General features: G+C 37.1%; 2 protein-coding genes across 2 annotated transcripts; one reads left to right on the forward strand and one right to left on the reverse strand.

The window, feature by feature from the left end:
* Nucleotides 1-1,339: 1,339 nt before the first annotated feature.
* LOC114352559 (probable N-acetylgalactosaminyltransferase 6) lies at nt 1,340-6,421 on the forward strand. The gene is made up of 7 exons (XM_028304190.1): nt 1,340-1,453; nt 1,615-1,763; nt 1,913-2,010; nt 2,424-2,604; nt 2,898-3,036; nt 3,243-3,428; nt 3,868-6,421. The coding sequence occupies exons 1-7, from the start codon at nt 1,439-1,441 to the stop codon at nt 4,903-4,905; spliced, it is 1,806 nt and encodes a 601-aa protein (XP_028159991.1). The 5' UTR covers nt 1,340-1,438; the 3' UTR covers nt 4,906-6,421.
* Nucleotides 5,542-10,788, reverse strand: LOC114352560 (uncharacterized). The gene is made up of 3 exons (XM_028304191.1): nt 10,452-10,788; nt 7,149-7,358; nt 5,542-6,609 (listed from the first exon to the last, which is right to left on the reverse strand). The coding sequence occupies exons 1-3, from the start codon at nt 10,498-10,500 to the stop codon at nt 6,398-6,400; spliced, it is 471 nt and encodes a 156-aa protein (XP_028159992.1). The 5' UTR covers nt 10,501-10,788; the 3' UTR covers nt 5,542-6,397.
* Between the last annotated feature and the right edge of the window lie 5,487 nt (nt 10,789-16,275).

Here is a 16,275-nt window from a genome sequence, read left to right on the forward strand (position 1 = left end):
AAATAATTAAAATGAAGATATCGATTTTCTGACTTCACCGTACCATTTATATGCCCATGTTAACATGGGCTAGTGTTGGCTCATAAAGCCATTTACCTAACACCCTGTACACATCCACGTGTACTAGAAATAACTGACCAGAGCCCCGATTACGGTAACTTTTAACGTCTACAATCCAGACGCGTTTCTGATTCTGCAATACGATTGGTCAAAACAGCTGACGTACGCTGTTGAACGACCAATCGTATCGCAGAATCGAGAAGCGTGTCTGGATTGTTGACGTTAAAAATTACCGTAATCGGGGCTCAGAAAATAAACAAAATTGACGACTTCACTTTTTTAATTGGTTGTCCGCTTGACGTGAAATGCCCCGTTTAGATCATTTTCATTAATTTAACCCTAGTAAGAGAGAATCAACTTGAGTAAACTCGAGCTAAGGCCAACTTAACTTTATTTACAATAAACAGATTTTTTTAAACTAAGGCAAACTTAACTCTACACAAACTTGACTCGAGTTATACATTGAGTTGATACATCACTACACTATTTCTAACTTGACATTGACAGTTGTTTTGACTTGACACTGACAGACAGTCAGTCAGTCAGTGGTCGATGGTGGGCACAGATATGGATTAGAGTAGATACAGCAAGTTGATCGTCAAAGCGTGCCATTCCGATATGTCCAAATGGACATACATGGTCGAGTGATGTTCATGTAATCCGATTACAACAATCGGTTACGATGATTTTACGAGGACAGTAGTACGAACACGGTAGAAAGAAGAAATTATTTACGGATTGAGAATTGTAATTAACAGCACAAGTAACAAATAATTAATTAGAATAAAGTAGCAGTAGAAGAAGTATAAAGTAGCATTGTTTTTAATACATAATATCCTGCGATGTATTAAGAGTTAAAACCATGGTCCGTGTATGTGATGCACTCATACCGATCACAAGAAACCGTACTTACTTTTATAACTATAAGACACACACTGATCTATGTATTCATGCACTTGACCAATTTTTGTCTTGAAACGCTGGTAGGGTAAAAAAAATAACGTGATTTGACGATTTGTAAGAATTAATTTATTTAAAGAGGTAAATAAAGATGTTTTTGGTTTTGTATTTAACAAATTATCAGTTTTATCGGAATTAATTAATTGTCGAATCGAGTCACACGATATCTTTCGATGACTGCGAATGCAGTACGATGACACGATTATTTTTACGTTGCGGCAATCACTAAAATTCGCTAAAATGACACTAATGACGTTTAAAAAGTGGCACGCTCGGCTTCATACAAATTTTTTCACATGCTGCATCTATCTATATCTGTGATGGTGGGTCAATTTCTGTGAACGAGACCTCAAAAAATACGAAAACAAAGGATAATTTAATTTAAAACAGTACAATAAATCTATTGTTAATTTGAATTATGTTTTTAAGAAAAGTAAGTACTCATCAAAAATTTATCTCATTTCGATGTAAAATGTTATTTCATAAATTGTTAGGATTCCAGTTTTGCGAAAGCTCTAATTATTTCTTCAATAATTTAATTGAAGCGGTTGTAAAAGTTTTTCCTAAATTAACTATTGTATTTTTAATTTACAGGATTACTGGTCATTAGTATGTCGAGGTCGAAAGAAAAAGATCATTACTTTGATTGTTATCTTATTGTTTTTAATTAATTCAATGCTGTATGTTAGTTTAGAGTTGTATAATACAGTCAAACGAAAACACAAGGACCCTTGGTACAAAAGGTTAGTGTTATAAAAGTTATTAATGTTTATCTTTAGCATAGAGTGTAAACCTGCCAGTGCTATAGTATTTAGCAGGCTTACATTTTAAGCCAATGTTATGAATTCTTGTATTTAGAAATAACATTAAATCTAATTGTTATGTATTACAGTTTACATTTCGATGAGAATTCCTATGTGGATAAGAATGGAATGAGGGTTGTCGTTGGGCATTACGTTGGTGGAAACAGAGGGGGTAACTTGTCTGAAGGTAAGTTTAATTAATTCTCACATAGCTTGATCTTATTCATTTCTGGAGTTTTACCCTTGTAAATGTAGAATCAACCATGGTGGAAAAAGAACAGTTGTAAGTATCAATACTATCCATAACAGTAACCCAGACACAATAGAAATTTTATTTTATTTTTATGACTGCTTTAGCTGTTCACTGCCATGAATATTCAAGCAAATGAATAATGTAATATGTAATCGTCAATATATTGTAATCGGCAACAATTGGCTTGATCTAGCCCAGGACAGGCAAGTTTTTGTAGAAATAAAAGCTTTTTTTTATGTATTAACTAGCGGCCGCCCGGGACTTCGTACGCGTTGATAGATCACCATGTCACCTTTGAGTTATACATATGTATTTAGATTTATTTAATTGTCAATATAATATTTCAGAAGTCATACACAGCAACAATTATGCCCCAGTTGAGGGTGCAGGGGAAGGCGGGAGGCCAGTGGTGCTCTCCCAGAAGGAACTGATCACCGCCCGCGAACTGTACTCGCTTCACTCATACAACATACTTGTTAGCGATAAGATATCCATAAACCGAAGTCTTCCAGATGTCAGAAGTGATAGGTAAGATGATTGTAATCTTTTGATTCCAATTGGTTAGGACATTTGATAGTTGAATCAAATGATTTTTTGTATACAGAAATATTATGATCCCATGCTTCTACTGCATGCTTCTACTCAATGCTGTTACTTGTATTTCATGTTATGTTGTAATGTTAGATGGTCACCACACCAAAGTCACAATATGTACATGAATAAAGATATTTTTAATCAATAAACAAACTGTTTCTGCCATTAATGAACATTGTATAAATGTATCTTTCTTTCTTTCTAACCAAATATTTTTTTCATTTCAGTTGCAAAGAAATTGAGTACAACATAGATAATCTCCCAACAGCAACAGTAATCATAGTATTCCACAACGAAGCCTGGTCAACACTTATGCGAACAGTAATGTCAGTCATATTACGTTCGCCACCTTCACTCCTAGACCAGGTAATTGATTTTTGGGTTTCTTTTAGAAGCATAGCTTAATAGTTTAGTAACTAAACTAAACTAAACTTTAGTTAACCCTATGCCTGTCAGTTGGCTTATATTTTGAAATTTATTGCACTGCAAAGACACACAAAAAAGGCACACAGAGCCAACTTAGTGCCATAAGGTTTTTTTTTCTCCACTCACAATTGATTTTCTCCTTACAGATTATTTTAGTAGACGATGCTAGTGATAGAAGGTATTTGGGCAAAGAATTAGATAATGCAGTGGAAAAATTAGAGAAGGTGTCAATATTGAGGAGTCCAGATAGAAAGGGACTGGTCAATGCCAGGTTGATGGGCGCGAGGACTGCTACTGGGGACGTATTGGTTTTCTTGGATGCACATTGTGAGGTAAGTTTGATTTTGTTTCTATCTACAACCAAAGATTTAACTGCGCACCTCGCAGCCGTGACGTCACATTGACGCTCTGGCACGGAGGTGGGTAAGTGTGAGGGAAAATCGTATTCAACCGAGGTGCGCAGTTAACTCGATTGGGTTGTTAATTGATCTTTAATTCAAGCAAGTTCAAGTACTATCCGTTCGCGATAAGTAAGCCGAAGAGCGATATGATGTCACTCGAAGGGAAGCGTCTATAACTATAGCAAACTATATTGAAAATATTTTTTATTTATTAATTGATAAAAATTGTGTATTTGCGTAAAATAAGACACATTAATTGCGTTTAATCGCGGTTGGGGGAGGGGGCGCGCATTCCACGGACCGGCAAACTTAGCGCGAACAGGTACAAGTTTTTATAATTTTCCATAATGTACCTCTTTTGGAATTTCAGGTTACCAAAGGCTGGCTGGAACCATTGTTAGATCGCGCTGGCAGCGACGACGTATTTATCTGCCCGCACATAGATCTTTTATCAGAAGAATCGCTGTCCTATACCAAAAGTATTGACGCACATTGGGGCGCCTTCAGCTGGCGGCTACACTTCCGTTGGCTCATGCCAAGCAGCGAAGTCATGAAGAAAAAGTCCGAAAATCCTTCGAAACCTTATCCTACGCCTGCGATGGCTGGAGGCCTGTTTGCGGTAAGGAAAAGTTTATTTTGGCGACTGGGGGGCTACGACGAAGGCATGGTGATATGGGGCGCGGAAAATCTCGAACTATCTTGGAGAGCTTGGCAATGCGGCGCCCGAGTTGAAATCACGCCTTGCTCCAGAGTAGGCCATATTTTTAGGAGGCACAGCCCATACAAATATCCCGGTGGAGTTTCGAAGGTTCTGAATTCGAATTTGGCTCGAGCGGCGACAGTGTGGATGGACGAGTGGGCGGACTTCTTTTTTAAATTCAACCCTTCGGTTGCCGCGATTCGTGATCAGCAGGAAGTAGGGAGTCGAGTGGAACTCCGTAAGGAATTGAATTGCAAGAGTTTCAAGTGGTATTTGGAGAATGTGTGGCCTCAACACTTCTTTCCGACTGAGGAGAGGTGGTTTGGGCGGGTTAGGAACGATAGAGGCGGTTGCTTAGGGGTGTCCTCTGGGACTCCGGGCCTAGGGGGGCCCGCTGCCGGTATCGATTGCGGGACGGACATGGAAATCGATAGAATGATAGTTTATACACCAGAAGGCAGGGTTATGGCTGACGAAGGACTATGTTTAGAGCAAGGTAACGGACGAGCTGTTTGGAAAAGCTGTAGCGATAACCCTAAACAGGTGTGGGAGCAAAAGGGACCACGACTGAAAACCAAGGGCGGGTTGTGTTTAACGTTAGTGAAGGATACTAGCAAGGATAGTGTGGGTGACCCTTTGACAGCTAAGAAGTGTCTGAGCAAAGATGTAGGTCAAATATGGCATTTTGAACGTGTGCCTTGGCGATAAATGTGATATTTAGTTTAATAGTCTTCAAAAACAGATCTGACAAGCTTTTATTTAGTGTTAAGTATTGAGTTAGGGGATATTACAAAACTAAGATTAAATTAAAACGATCTGGTAGTGTTTCTTGCACAAAATAGCGAATGAAATATTATTATAAACATTATGAACACAAATTAGAAGCTTTTATTGCATTTATAATAAATCGAAAATTCTGGAGATTGTGGTTGTACAAATAGTTAGATCTTGTGAATTAAATTAAGTACACAACTGTGATTATTATTGTTAAATATGATCTTATTGCACTAAACAAACAATACACTAGATAGATAAATAAATAGCAGGAACACAATATGGGCATATACATTCAAAGAATGAAAAATTTAGTTTAATATGATTAAATACCGCGGTTTAAATGTGTTATGACTGTATATTTTTACAGTGGTTAAGTATTTAATGTGATAATAACTATTAACAGTTAGGAATAAGATAATTTAATCAGCATTCATTAAATACTCTTAACGGATTTTATCAAATTTGTACTGTGAACTGTCTCAAGTCTTGTCTGCATCAGGGCACAAGTTACTGCATTAGTAGGGAATTTAGTGCGAGAACCCCTCCACTTTGGTGTAATTTTTACAACAGTGATTCTTTGTTATGTTGTTGTATGGCTTATGTTGTTGTAATAGAGTCGATATTGGTGCTGTCGTAAATTTTAAAAGCTTAAATTTTGCGAACCCTGATGCAGACGAGGCTTTAGAACTTAAAAGAAATGAGAGAAAACTTTTTTAGTAATGGTACTTACTTATTATAAATCTCTTTTATTGCCAATATTTTTTGCAGTTATTTTTTTAGTGGCTTGATGCATTTCTTCAGGATATTTTTTTTTTGTGTAATTTTACTTCTAGTCTTTATTTTTTTATTGCTTTACTATCGCCTGTGCGACAAAACGTCGATTTATGTTTTAGGATATAAAGTACTTAATAGATTTTACTTATTTTGTAAACTTTATGTGACTTCTTATTTCTTTTATGTATATTTTGACGAGTTCTGAACTGATAATTTATGATTTTCTATTGTGTATTTTTATGCCGTCCTTTATATTCGATTGACCTTATTTAAAAAATACTTATTTTTATAAAATTCCAAGTTTTAACATTGTTTCCGTATCTTTATAGGTTTGTGAAAGTAACTCACTAATTGTATTTTAGTTTGTTTGTTATAAGATAACATAACAATGATAAGACTTGTATCATGTAACAGCCGATTTTTATAATAATGTCGTTTACAATAAACTTCAATGTTTTAATGCTCACAATGAAAGTACAATTTGCATTTATGAATTTTATAAACAACGTCATGTTAAAGTTAAAAATAAAAGTATTATTTGCGACTTTAGTCAAGTTTTTTTATTGTAAATTGCGTCGTAAAAAACTTAAATTAATAAACAACACTTATACACAAAATGTCTTTACACTTAAAAAAATTACAATAACACTCATCTAAATACAAAGTACAATATTAATGTTAAAATAGGTACGTATAATTTAAGTTGCGCGTACGCAGCTGCGTTACAATTATTGCCGTTGCATATAAAACAACGTGCGTCGCTGTGCCCTCTCGCTCTCTCTACAGCTACCAGAGCGAGACACACTGAGTCCACGCTGAGTCGTGGTACACACCCCCGAATGACGTCAATAGTGTTGCCAACTGTAAAAAAAATAATTGATTAACCTACATAAATAAAAATTGAAAATATTAATACAACTTTGTGTTAAAGGTGGCGCGCAAAATACACACGCCTGTTAAATTGTTTGTGTTGTCAGCTGTCAATTTTCGCCCTTACGTTCCTGTATTTCCTACTAAAAATGTCAATCAAATATTATTTGCCTTACAAAATATAAAAATCAAAAGGAGCGAATCAGTATGTAAAAAAAACTATGGCAGTCCAAAAAAGGTGCAATAATAATTCTGTTGCTGTAATGGCAACACTTTGTATGGGCACAGAAATCTCGAAAAAGCACGTGTTTTATGGAGACGTGCAAATGCATGCAAATAAATAAAAAACGGAAAGCGCAGCGTAGGACGTCCACCCACACAAGGTGGACCGACGACCTCATAAAGGTAGCGGGAAGGCGCTGGATGCAGGCCGCCACCAACCGGCCATTGTGGAAATCATTGGGGGAGGCCTATGTTCAGCAGTTGGACGTCCTATGGCTGAAATGATGATGATGAAATAAAAAACTTACAAGTCTTATCATCTGGCGTGGCCACCATCTTCAAGCACCGATACTCTATGGGTATCTTGCTGTCTGTGGTCGGTGGTGGGTGTCCTATGTTGTGCACCCACTGAGCCGTGACCCAGTTGGTCGGGTGGCACTCGTTAGGGTACCCTGGAGATGACGTCTGGTCCTGGTAGCAGCCAAGACAGCGCTGGGCGTAGCAGCTTTCTGATGTCACTGTAAAATTATAATATGTGTAAAGTTAGGGGCAAAAAAATTTGATTGCTAAAGTCAGTCAGAGGCTCACAGAGCTGTCAGACAGCTTAACTTTCCCTCGGGATAAACACGGCCCTCAATGATTGGGTTTTTATTGGCTGTTAAGCTGTAGAGCAAACTGGCTACATAGGAGTTGTAGCGGTGGGAACGAGATGTCCCGTTTGACTGCTTAGGTATGTTCGGATCAGAAATGAAATTGGTTGAGGAATCCAATGTCGTGATTCTGTGATTCATAATAACAGTTGTAATCATAAGAATTAATACAGCGACAATTTTTTCTTGTCACTGATATACGAGTACCTTTCTACGTTGTACTATATGGCAATACCTTATAAGGTCTTTACATTTTATCGATTAATTTAAATTAAATTTCTTGTTTCAGTAACGAGCGTTGACGCCGCATGTTAATGTAAATAGTATTTTTGCTTTCCACACTTGTATTTACACCTGACTGACAGCGCAAATTAATGTAAATCGTTTGAGAAAGTCCTTAATGACACCGATACTCGGGAACGAAAGCTGCGGGCAGTACCCTTCGCTCATCAAGGCGTTCGCTCCACAAAGCCGAAATCACTATACATGGACGTTCTCTCGCAAGTGAAATATTTACGTTAACCCTTAAACTTAATTAACGGTCTCCTTAATGACGTGTAAAAGTTATGGTATCTACAGACGCTTATTTAACTGATACCAGCCGAACAGAAGCAGATATCGCTAACGTAATTGGACTTGAGAATTTTGGCTTAAAATTCTTGCCATATTCAGCGGCTTTTGAAAATGACTGGCTATTATGAAATGAGGACTTGTCATTTTGGAATTTCTTATTCATGTAGTGTGTTGCAGATAGACAGCTCCAGCACAGAATAATAATAAGTATGGCTCCAGTCAAAATCAAGGGTGAATAGCGATGATTGTAACACCACCGCGATGTTAATAGCTATGTCTGTCTTGAGTTTCCCTGGCTGAGTATAGGTTTTCTCCTTCAGCTTGTGTGCGTTGAGCCTAACACGTCAGCGTGTTCTACACGTAATGACCGCTTCAGAGCGCAGTTTACGTTTGTTTTAACTGCCGCAATCATATGTCATTTTCTCGCGTTTCGCGCCATTTTGCCGGCCATCACGCCCGTTCCGTACAGTTGTGCGCGTACACAGCGCAATTATTGGAAGCGGAGAATCCGCTCTTGATGCTCCGGTATGCTGCGCTCATTCAACGCGATTGGCATTACGCTTTTAACTGAACCCGCCATAACTTAACCATTGCTTCATTAAAGACAACCCTTTTCCGAAGTAAATTGTCCGATAAAGGCTCAATTTACACGCTACAGATTCTAACGTTTTTTGTTTGGGTTCGGTGACTTCTTGAGAACAGTTAAATATTTCGTTAATTTGCGGAGAAATTTAATCAGTAATTGGTCTTACAAGAACTTTCTATAGGTCTTAAATACAGTCTCCTCTACCTGCTGATTGATTTCTGTACATAGATTTTGATATTTAAATTTTTTTATTGAGATATTTGGTCAAAAACAATTTGACCAAATATGTTTGCAATGCCTCTTTCACGGATTCTGTAGGTACGTGTTCTGTAGGTACGTGTTGAGAGAGATGAAGGAGATTTGACTCATTGATTAGGTATAAGTACTCTGATAAACCGCAGAAGCCGCATTTAGTACGGTGCGCCACCGATGCGTAAACCCTGATGGAGCCGAGAAAGTGGATGATAGGCGGCTGACACAATTGCGCGGGAGTTGCGTGTGACTACTTATTGTAATACCCCAGCTACACTACTCACTTCGACGCTTTGACGAAGTACCGAAGTTCTCCGAGTTAGTGTAGTCAAAATACTTTGGAACTCTTCGGGCCCTTTGACAAAACCAACAACTTTCTGAAGTAATACAGCACACATACTGGGGTGCTACCATGAAACGCTGTTTACGTAGTTTCGAGTCAATTTGTCACCCTTGCTCATGCTGGTCTGGCATCTCGCTTTATGTGACAGGGATGGCAGCATTCGAAACTTCAGATAACGTTTTTCGGAGTACCCCCACAGGCAAGGTTGCTCGAAGCGAAGTGAAGTGCGTGTCTACACTATCTTACATCGATTAGCTAACCAAGTTTTTGCGTTGCGCAGGCCTGAGACATTCGCACTTCATGCGGTTTATTGATTTACGTAACTATACAATACCTTGACTGTGTTCTGATCGGTTCGATTGACCATAAAATCATGATTTTTATGTAATGGACAAACATTAAACGGTTCGATGGCGTAAGCTAGGCAATTTGATGCCGAAAATTGAATTTTGATCGGAACTGCAATGATGTTGCGAGGGTTACTGCTAAAGGTAACATAGAGAGCACAAGTAACCGAGTAAAATTCAAAAATAAATAGCATACTCTTGACCCGAATGAAAAACTAAAACACCATTGGCTAAGTAAGCATAATGCTGTAAAGTAAACAAACCAACTGTTTAATCCTTTCTTTTGCAACAATTTGTATCATATCGCCTTATCTAACAACTGACCTAAATTCATAACGAGTGATGATCAACATAAAATCCCCGTCCCACGCGTGTTTTGTCGTGTCATACCTAGACACATTGACAATGTAAATACGATTGTCAACAGTGGAATAAATAAATATTTATCCAGAGGCGAGTTTCGAGCGAGATGAGTCGTTAAGCCATTGTTGAGGCTGCGCGGGCGCGCCGGTTACGATCCTCTCATTCATACGACAAATTGAATTAAACGAACGTGACATAACATTTGTTAGCATAGATCGACGCATAAATAATGTATTTCATTAAAGAAATCATTGACATTACGAATTTATTTGCATTTTTATAGGTTCATGTAGAACACTCAAAAATTTTAATAATTTATTAAAAACCGCTCTGAAATCGCTTGATAAACACACTGCATATTTCTTTGTCCATATCAAAGATTACACAGTTAAGCAAAAAGGAATTATTCCTAATCGTAGATAATACTAAACACCAAGATAATAAAAAACAAGGTAGAGTTTACAAATTCCGTAGCAACATTTAGTAACATCACTTACCATACGGTGTAAACACACCCACACTCAATATAAATATAAATAATAGCATAACGTTGCAGAATTGTTTTCACGCACACGGCACACGTCCTTCTAACAAACAATGTATATCAGACTAATTATACGAGTTAGCTACTATCTCCACGAGCACCTTATCGCGGGTCAGTAAATTATTTTGACGTTTGCGAGGAAAACAACGAGCAGCTTTTCAATTCGGTTCAAAAATAACATTTACGATTCATCTTCGCTCTTATTCACTCGCATTTCGTCTTGATTCGAGATCAATGTGGTTTGTACTATTTCTTGGCACGGATATCACTGAATTTTCAATTCGGATGGCACTCAGGCGCCCAAGGCTAGGATGAATGGCGGTATGACGTAGATTCAGTAAATATTGATCAAGCATGCGTCAATGTATTATTTGTGATGGGATACCACATTAATCATTTGCAACAAAAATACGTGTAGAGTTGTGTAAAAATAGATTTTCATGATAAGGATATCTTGACACATAAGTGGGTAGGGTAGGCACACTGACTAATCACTGTGAAACTATTTATAAGGTTTAGATAGAGTTATAGTTTACAACTAAGTATATCTATACCCTATGTTACTCTTTGTATGTAATTTACAATACAACATTAGTTCCTGATGTTACTGATGAGCAAAGCTCAACTTCATCTCCTCAGGCTGTTGCCGTGTAAGCATATTTCATACCTATTTAAAGGTGGTTGTATGTCTACAGATTCTGGCAATACGGCAATACAGAAGAAACCATGATGGGAATAGTTCCGATATTGTAGGTCTACTCGTACTCGGGGCAGCAAGGTTCTGGAGAGGAGGCCGCGTACCGGAAAACGCAGCGTGAGACGTCCAACCACAAGGTGGACCGACGACATCATAAAGGTGCTGGACGCAGGCCGCTACCAACTGGGTAACATGGAAAGCATTGGGGGAGGTCTATGTTCGGCAGTGGACGTCCTATGGCTGAGATGATGATGATGATGATGACTCGTACTTTAGAAGTTCCATCCTATCCATTTTCCGTGCATGGTTTTTCTTTTTACCACATTGTGCTTATTTATCATGCTACGAATATCTCATACAAAATGTATGTAGTTATTTATACAGTGTGAGTCACGTTAAAGTGTACATATGAAAATAGACGAAACAAGACCTATTTTTATCGACAAAAAAGAGGTCAAAAAATTTTTGCGATTTTTTTTAAATTTTTTATAGAATTTTTTTTCTTCCAATTACTTATTGTAAAGAAAACGTAATAACTTTTAAACTAAGCGGTATATCCTAATAAAATAAAAACAGTAATAATGCTAAATAACAGGCGATACTATAAAAATACATAAAATACACAAAAAATGCCAACAAATAATAAAAAATTATACTTTTTGAAAAAAATCTGCTTTTAAATTCGTGTTTTTTTGGTTATTTGATAAATTTGTCCAAAAAATGCCCCTATAACCGGTGGTTTTTATTACTTTGTATTATTCTCTATCGTATTACCTTCGTAAAACCAAAAATTGCATGTCCCTATCCCTATCACAACGTTTGCAATGATCGTTTGAACTAAGCCTCTCCGGGCGCGCCATTCAACGCTTCGTTAACAACGAAACTGAAAATGGCTCAAGATTTGTAATTTTGATAAAGACAAGTTAGATTTTAAATAAAAACAAAAGATTTCGAAGTAAAATAAGCATTTTAGTTAAAATTAAAATTGTCTCTACCTGTAGCGGAGAATAATGTTGTGGCAGGCCTTTGTTCAAACGATCATAGCAAATGTTGTGATAGGGATAGAGACATGCGAGTTTTGGTTTTACTAAGATAATACGATAGAGAATAATAGAAAGTAATAAAAACCACCGGTTATAGGGGAATTTTTTGGAGAAATTTATCAAATAACCAAAAAAACACGAATTTTTAAGCAGATTTTTTTCAAAAAGTATCATTTTTTAATATTTGTTGGCATTTTTTGTGTATTTTATGTATTTTTTTAGTAGCGCCTGTTATTTAGCATTATTACTGTTTTTATTTTATTAGGATATACCGCTTAGTTTAGAAGTTATTACGTTTTCTTTACAATAAGTAATTGGAAGAAAAAAAATTCTATAAAAAATTAAAAAAATATCGCATAAAAATTTTGACCTCTTTTTTGTCGATAAAAATAGGTCTAGTTTCATCTATTTTCATATGTACACTTTAACGTGACTCACACTGTAGATGCGTACTTGTGTATGTAAAATACATTAATTCAGAATGTCCGCTAAAATCGGGTGGGTAGTGACAAATGCTCTCAGACTGCCCGTTAATTAAAACCATCCGATTGATTTGAATAGTTTAAAGTATTTAAACACATTTAGGAATATTCATATAAGCCGGCTCTTTTCAAGACTCGTTCGGTCTTGCATGGATATTGGTAGCAAACGTAGCAAATGTTAATCAGTCATACATATAAGGATAAGTTGCTTAATTTATTTGTAGAAAGTGATAATAATTAATTGCAATAGCCTTGTAGTGGTCTATTTTAATCTATCGCTACGATCATATTAAATGTCCAAATAAGCATTTTACACAACATACTAATTTGTCATCTACAATTTATTGATAAATATATGGACGAATATCTACGCGCTATTTTAATATGCATAAGAACAATTCTTACAATAGGTAACTGATATTCGATCATGTTAGGTAGGTATATGTATAAATGATTTAGTTTCACAAACATTCGATGATAACAAAAACAATGCAGTGATATGAAATACGTGATTAATGTTAAGATATTTATACTCGGACTTGTTCACGATTTATTTTTATTTCAAGAGATAGGTAGGACTTAAGCATATCTGAAAAAGATTATCTAGACGTTTAAGTATGCACGTTTAATATTCACAATAAAGATTCCAGGATTATTATTTCTGGTCAAATTAGTAGGATAATTAAACTGAAGCACTCTACTCAAGCCATCGCTGCCAAAATGATCTATAGAACTAGTTCTATCCCATTCCATGTGATTTTATTAGTTGACATTGTTTTTCTATAACAAAGAGGCACTAAATAAGATCAAAGTATCCACAAATAAGCCATATACGGCTCTCCATGAATTTTTACTTTTCTACATTGTAGGTATTCCAGCGCTTACGGTCTTACATTGCTGTAAATAATACTTTCGACAATGCAGAACAGGAATAACAGCACGCTTCATCGGAGGGAATAGTCATGTCACTTCCTAAGTCAGAAGATCTGCTTCCAAATAGGGGTCTTAAAGTGGTATCATGTTACCGGAGCAAGAACTTGCGTCGTCTGTAACGCCGCCTCTACACGTTTAGCTTGGGTATTGGACCAAATGATTTGCTCCAACGTACTCCAAGTCCAAATCACAGAGACCGTAGTTTACAATATCTGCATTAGTGATTGGATTAAGATGAATGTGGAATCTATTGTAGCGTGTTAGTAGGGCGGCACGAATCAATAAAATGTACCAAAAAGGTGATTTGTTAATATTCTAACGTCTTCTCTTAACAGACAATAACATTCGAACCCACATCCTTTCGCTTGCCGGGCAAATGCTCTAACCACTAAGCTATGGAGACGTTTGACACATACATTCCGACAGAATAGAGATTACACGATGTAGGCCAATTCAATATAATTATGGTGGCAATATTTAACAATCGGTTAAGAGGAAACTGTTTCAATAGATATTAGCATTTGATGAATTCACGAAAAACTGGCTCCATTTGGTTATTTGCGTGGATCACCAACGACCAATAACCGCCAAGTCTGCCTTACTCTAGAGGCGGCTTAAGGTTGAAAGGGATTGTGTCGAATAAACATTGTACGTGCAAAATACTGGTCGAGATCGCGTCGCGTCGAGGTCGTCTCGAGCACACGCCACGCTCGTCGCGCCGTGTCGGCATGCGGGCAACTTGGATACTATCGCGGAGATTTAGACCCTGATGGAAACTGTTCACGCCTTGTTTTAGGTCACACTCGAGACCTTTGATGGATGCACTAAGATGGACTTTCACACATTTCAGTGTCCTAAAACCGTAACAATGTTGTCAAGAGGATACGTAAGCTGTTGTTCAGCTTGAAGTTTATGGCAGCACATAAAGTCTGACATCAGAGTTGTAAATGTCCAAACGAAAGCAAGATTTACAATAATTGTGTAAAGACAACAAGACAACTACTTTTTAATAATGATATCGTTGAGTTATATCACTTGAGAGTATAATAAAAGGAACAAGACGCCGACTGACATCGTTATCAAGCTTAAAAGTAATCTTGCCGATTAGTAAGTTTCTGTGCATCCATTTCTTGAAAATGCACAGGAATAGAAAGATCATGTGATTACCCGTGAAACTGCGAACGAATGGAATACTAAACACAATCTGGTGTCCACATTACGGTATCATCAGACGTGTAGATATTACTCGAGCAAAAACCGTGTCATCAATTCATACGCCGCTCGGGCAGAGATCCAGTGCATCGATAGTTTTTCTAACGAAGATGAATAGTGGTCAACCGTAGCGGATACCTACAACAGATTAGATTTCCCATTTCGCTTCGAATTTGTAAGGTTGCTGCTCTAATAAACATCATCCAATTAAATCTGGTCTCTATTACGTGCGCCCTAAGACTAAAGAGTCCTCTCTAACATTATGTTGTTCCCGCAATTGATCATGCCCCTATCCGTTGCCGAGATCAGATAACGACGTTCCTTGTACCGGCGGTTTATCGCCACAAATCTTTGGCTTTTAAGCGTTTTGAGTGTTATAATTCAAGAGCGGCATAGCTTTCACTCAAGAGGTCCAATTAATTCTTGACCGATACATTAACCGTTCGATAAATTTCTCGAAAAACGGCGCGTCGATAACGCGAACGGGTTCGGAACCCCATCAGGAGATTAAAAAGGTTTTATTTATCTTGGACAATTTGTTAATGCCAGTATTCTCGTCTTCCGGTAGCTGTGTAATTGAATCTTCTGGTTTGGGAGATTTATGAGGGTCGTTTGGCCGCGCTACCGTCCGATTAGCGGCATGAATCTCACTAAATTTAATTTGTGTTTTGCGCCGCTCCTTAATTGATATTACGTATATTAATAACATTGACATCTAGTTCGTCCGTTATCAAAGTATCAAGATTCTTAATTTAATTACTTACATGGCGATGGATTGGAAGATAGATTTCTCACGCAACTAATGCTGTTATGTTACAAAAACTATCTTAGAAATAATCATGATAATGTGGATATAAATTTTGTGCCACAACGAGACTGGTGGGTGGTAGGGTTCGATTCTGTTTTAGTTTTTGCAGCATCTCGAAGGGATTGTTCTAAATTAACTAAAATGACGTTAGATCATTTGGATTCTATCATGTTATTAGATTATTTGGATTCTATCATGTATTTAAGATCGAAATGATTTTATAGCTCTGTTTGTTACATTTATAACTAAACAATTTCCATTTTCTATATAAAAGTAATTCACTGTATGTGTAGGTCGATTTCAATGATTGCATCCTTGACACTTACAGCGAGCCGCACGTCCGACGATGATTGAATCTATTTCGGACGAATCTTATATCTTTGCATTACTATACAATGATCACGTACTGTCTGCATTGCTGATGCGTATAATTTTCCACTTTTGAACCTTACCGTAAACGAAATAAGATCTTTTCGGAACTCTATCTACGTGACTGGCTGCTGTCCTCACCTGACCCAGTTACCGTGACCTTTTAGTTTTGTGGCCGATTTCTTCGTGTTTGTGCAAGGGCTTAATTGCGGGTAAACATGGCCAGAATACAG

This window comes from Ostrinia furnacalis, unplaced genomic scaffold (assembly GCF_004193835.3).
Source record: "Ostrinia furnacalis isolate ACB-3 unplaced genomic scaffold, ASM419383v2 OfSCF1404, whole genome shotgun sequence".
Lineage (NCBI taxonomy): Eukaryota > Metazoa > Arthropoda > Insecta > Lepidoptera > Crambidae > Ostrinia > Ostrinia furnacalis.

Excerpts from the sequence above, each read along its gene's own strand:
- LOC114352560 (XM_028304191.1), bottom strand. The coding sequence starts at position 10,500 with ATGCTATTATTTATATTTATATTGAGTGTGGGTGTGTTTACACCGTAT. Across the intron at positions 7,359-10,451 it reads GGGTGTGTTTACACCGTATG|TGACATCAGAAAGCTGCTAC; the intron begins GTAAGTGATGTT and ends ATAATTTTACAG. Across the intron at positions 6,610-7,148 it reads CACGCCAGATGATAAGACTT|TTGGCAACACTATTGACGTC; the intron begins GTAAGTTTTTTA and ends TTTTTTTTACAG.
- LOC114352559 (XM_028304190.1), top strand. Across the intron at positions 2,011-2,423 it reads AGGGGGTAACTTGTCTGAAG|AAGTCATACACAGCAACAAT; the intron begins GTAAGTTTAATT and ends ATAATATTTCAG. Across the intron at positions 2,605-2,897 it reads CCAGATGTCAGAAGTGATAG|TTGCAAAGAAATTGAGTACA; the intron begins GTAAGATGATTG and ends TTTTCATTTCAG.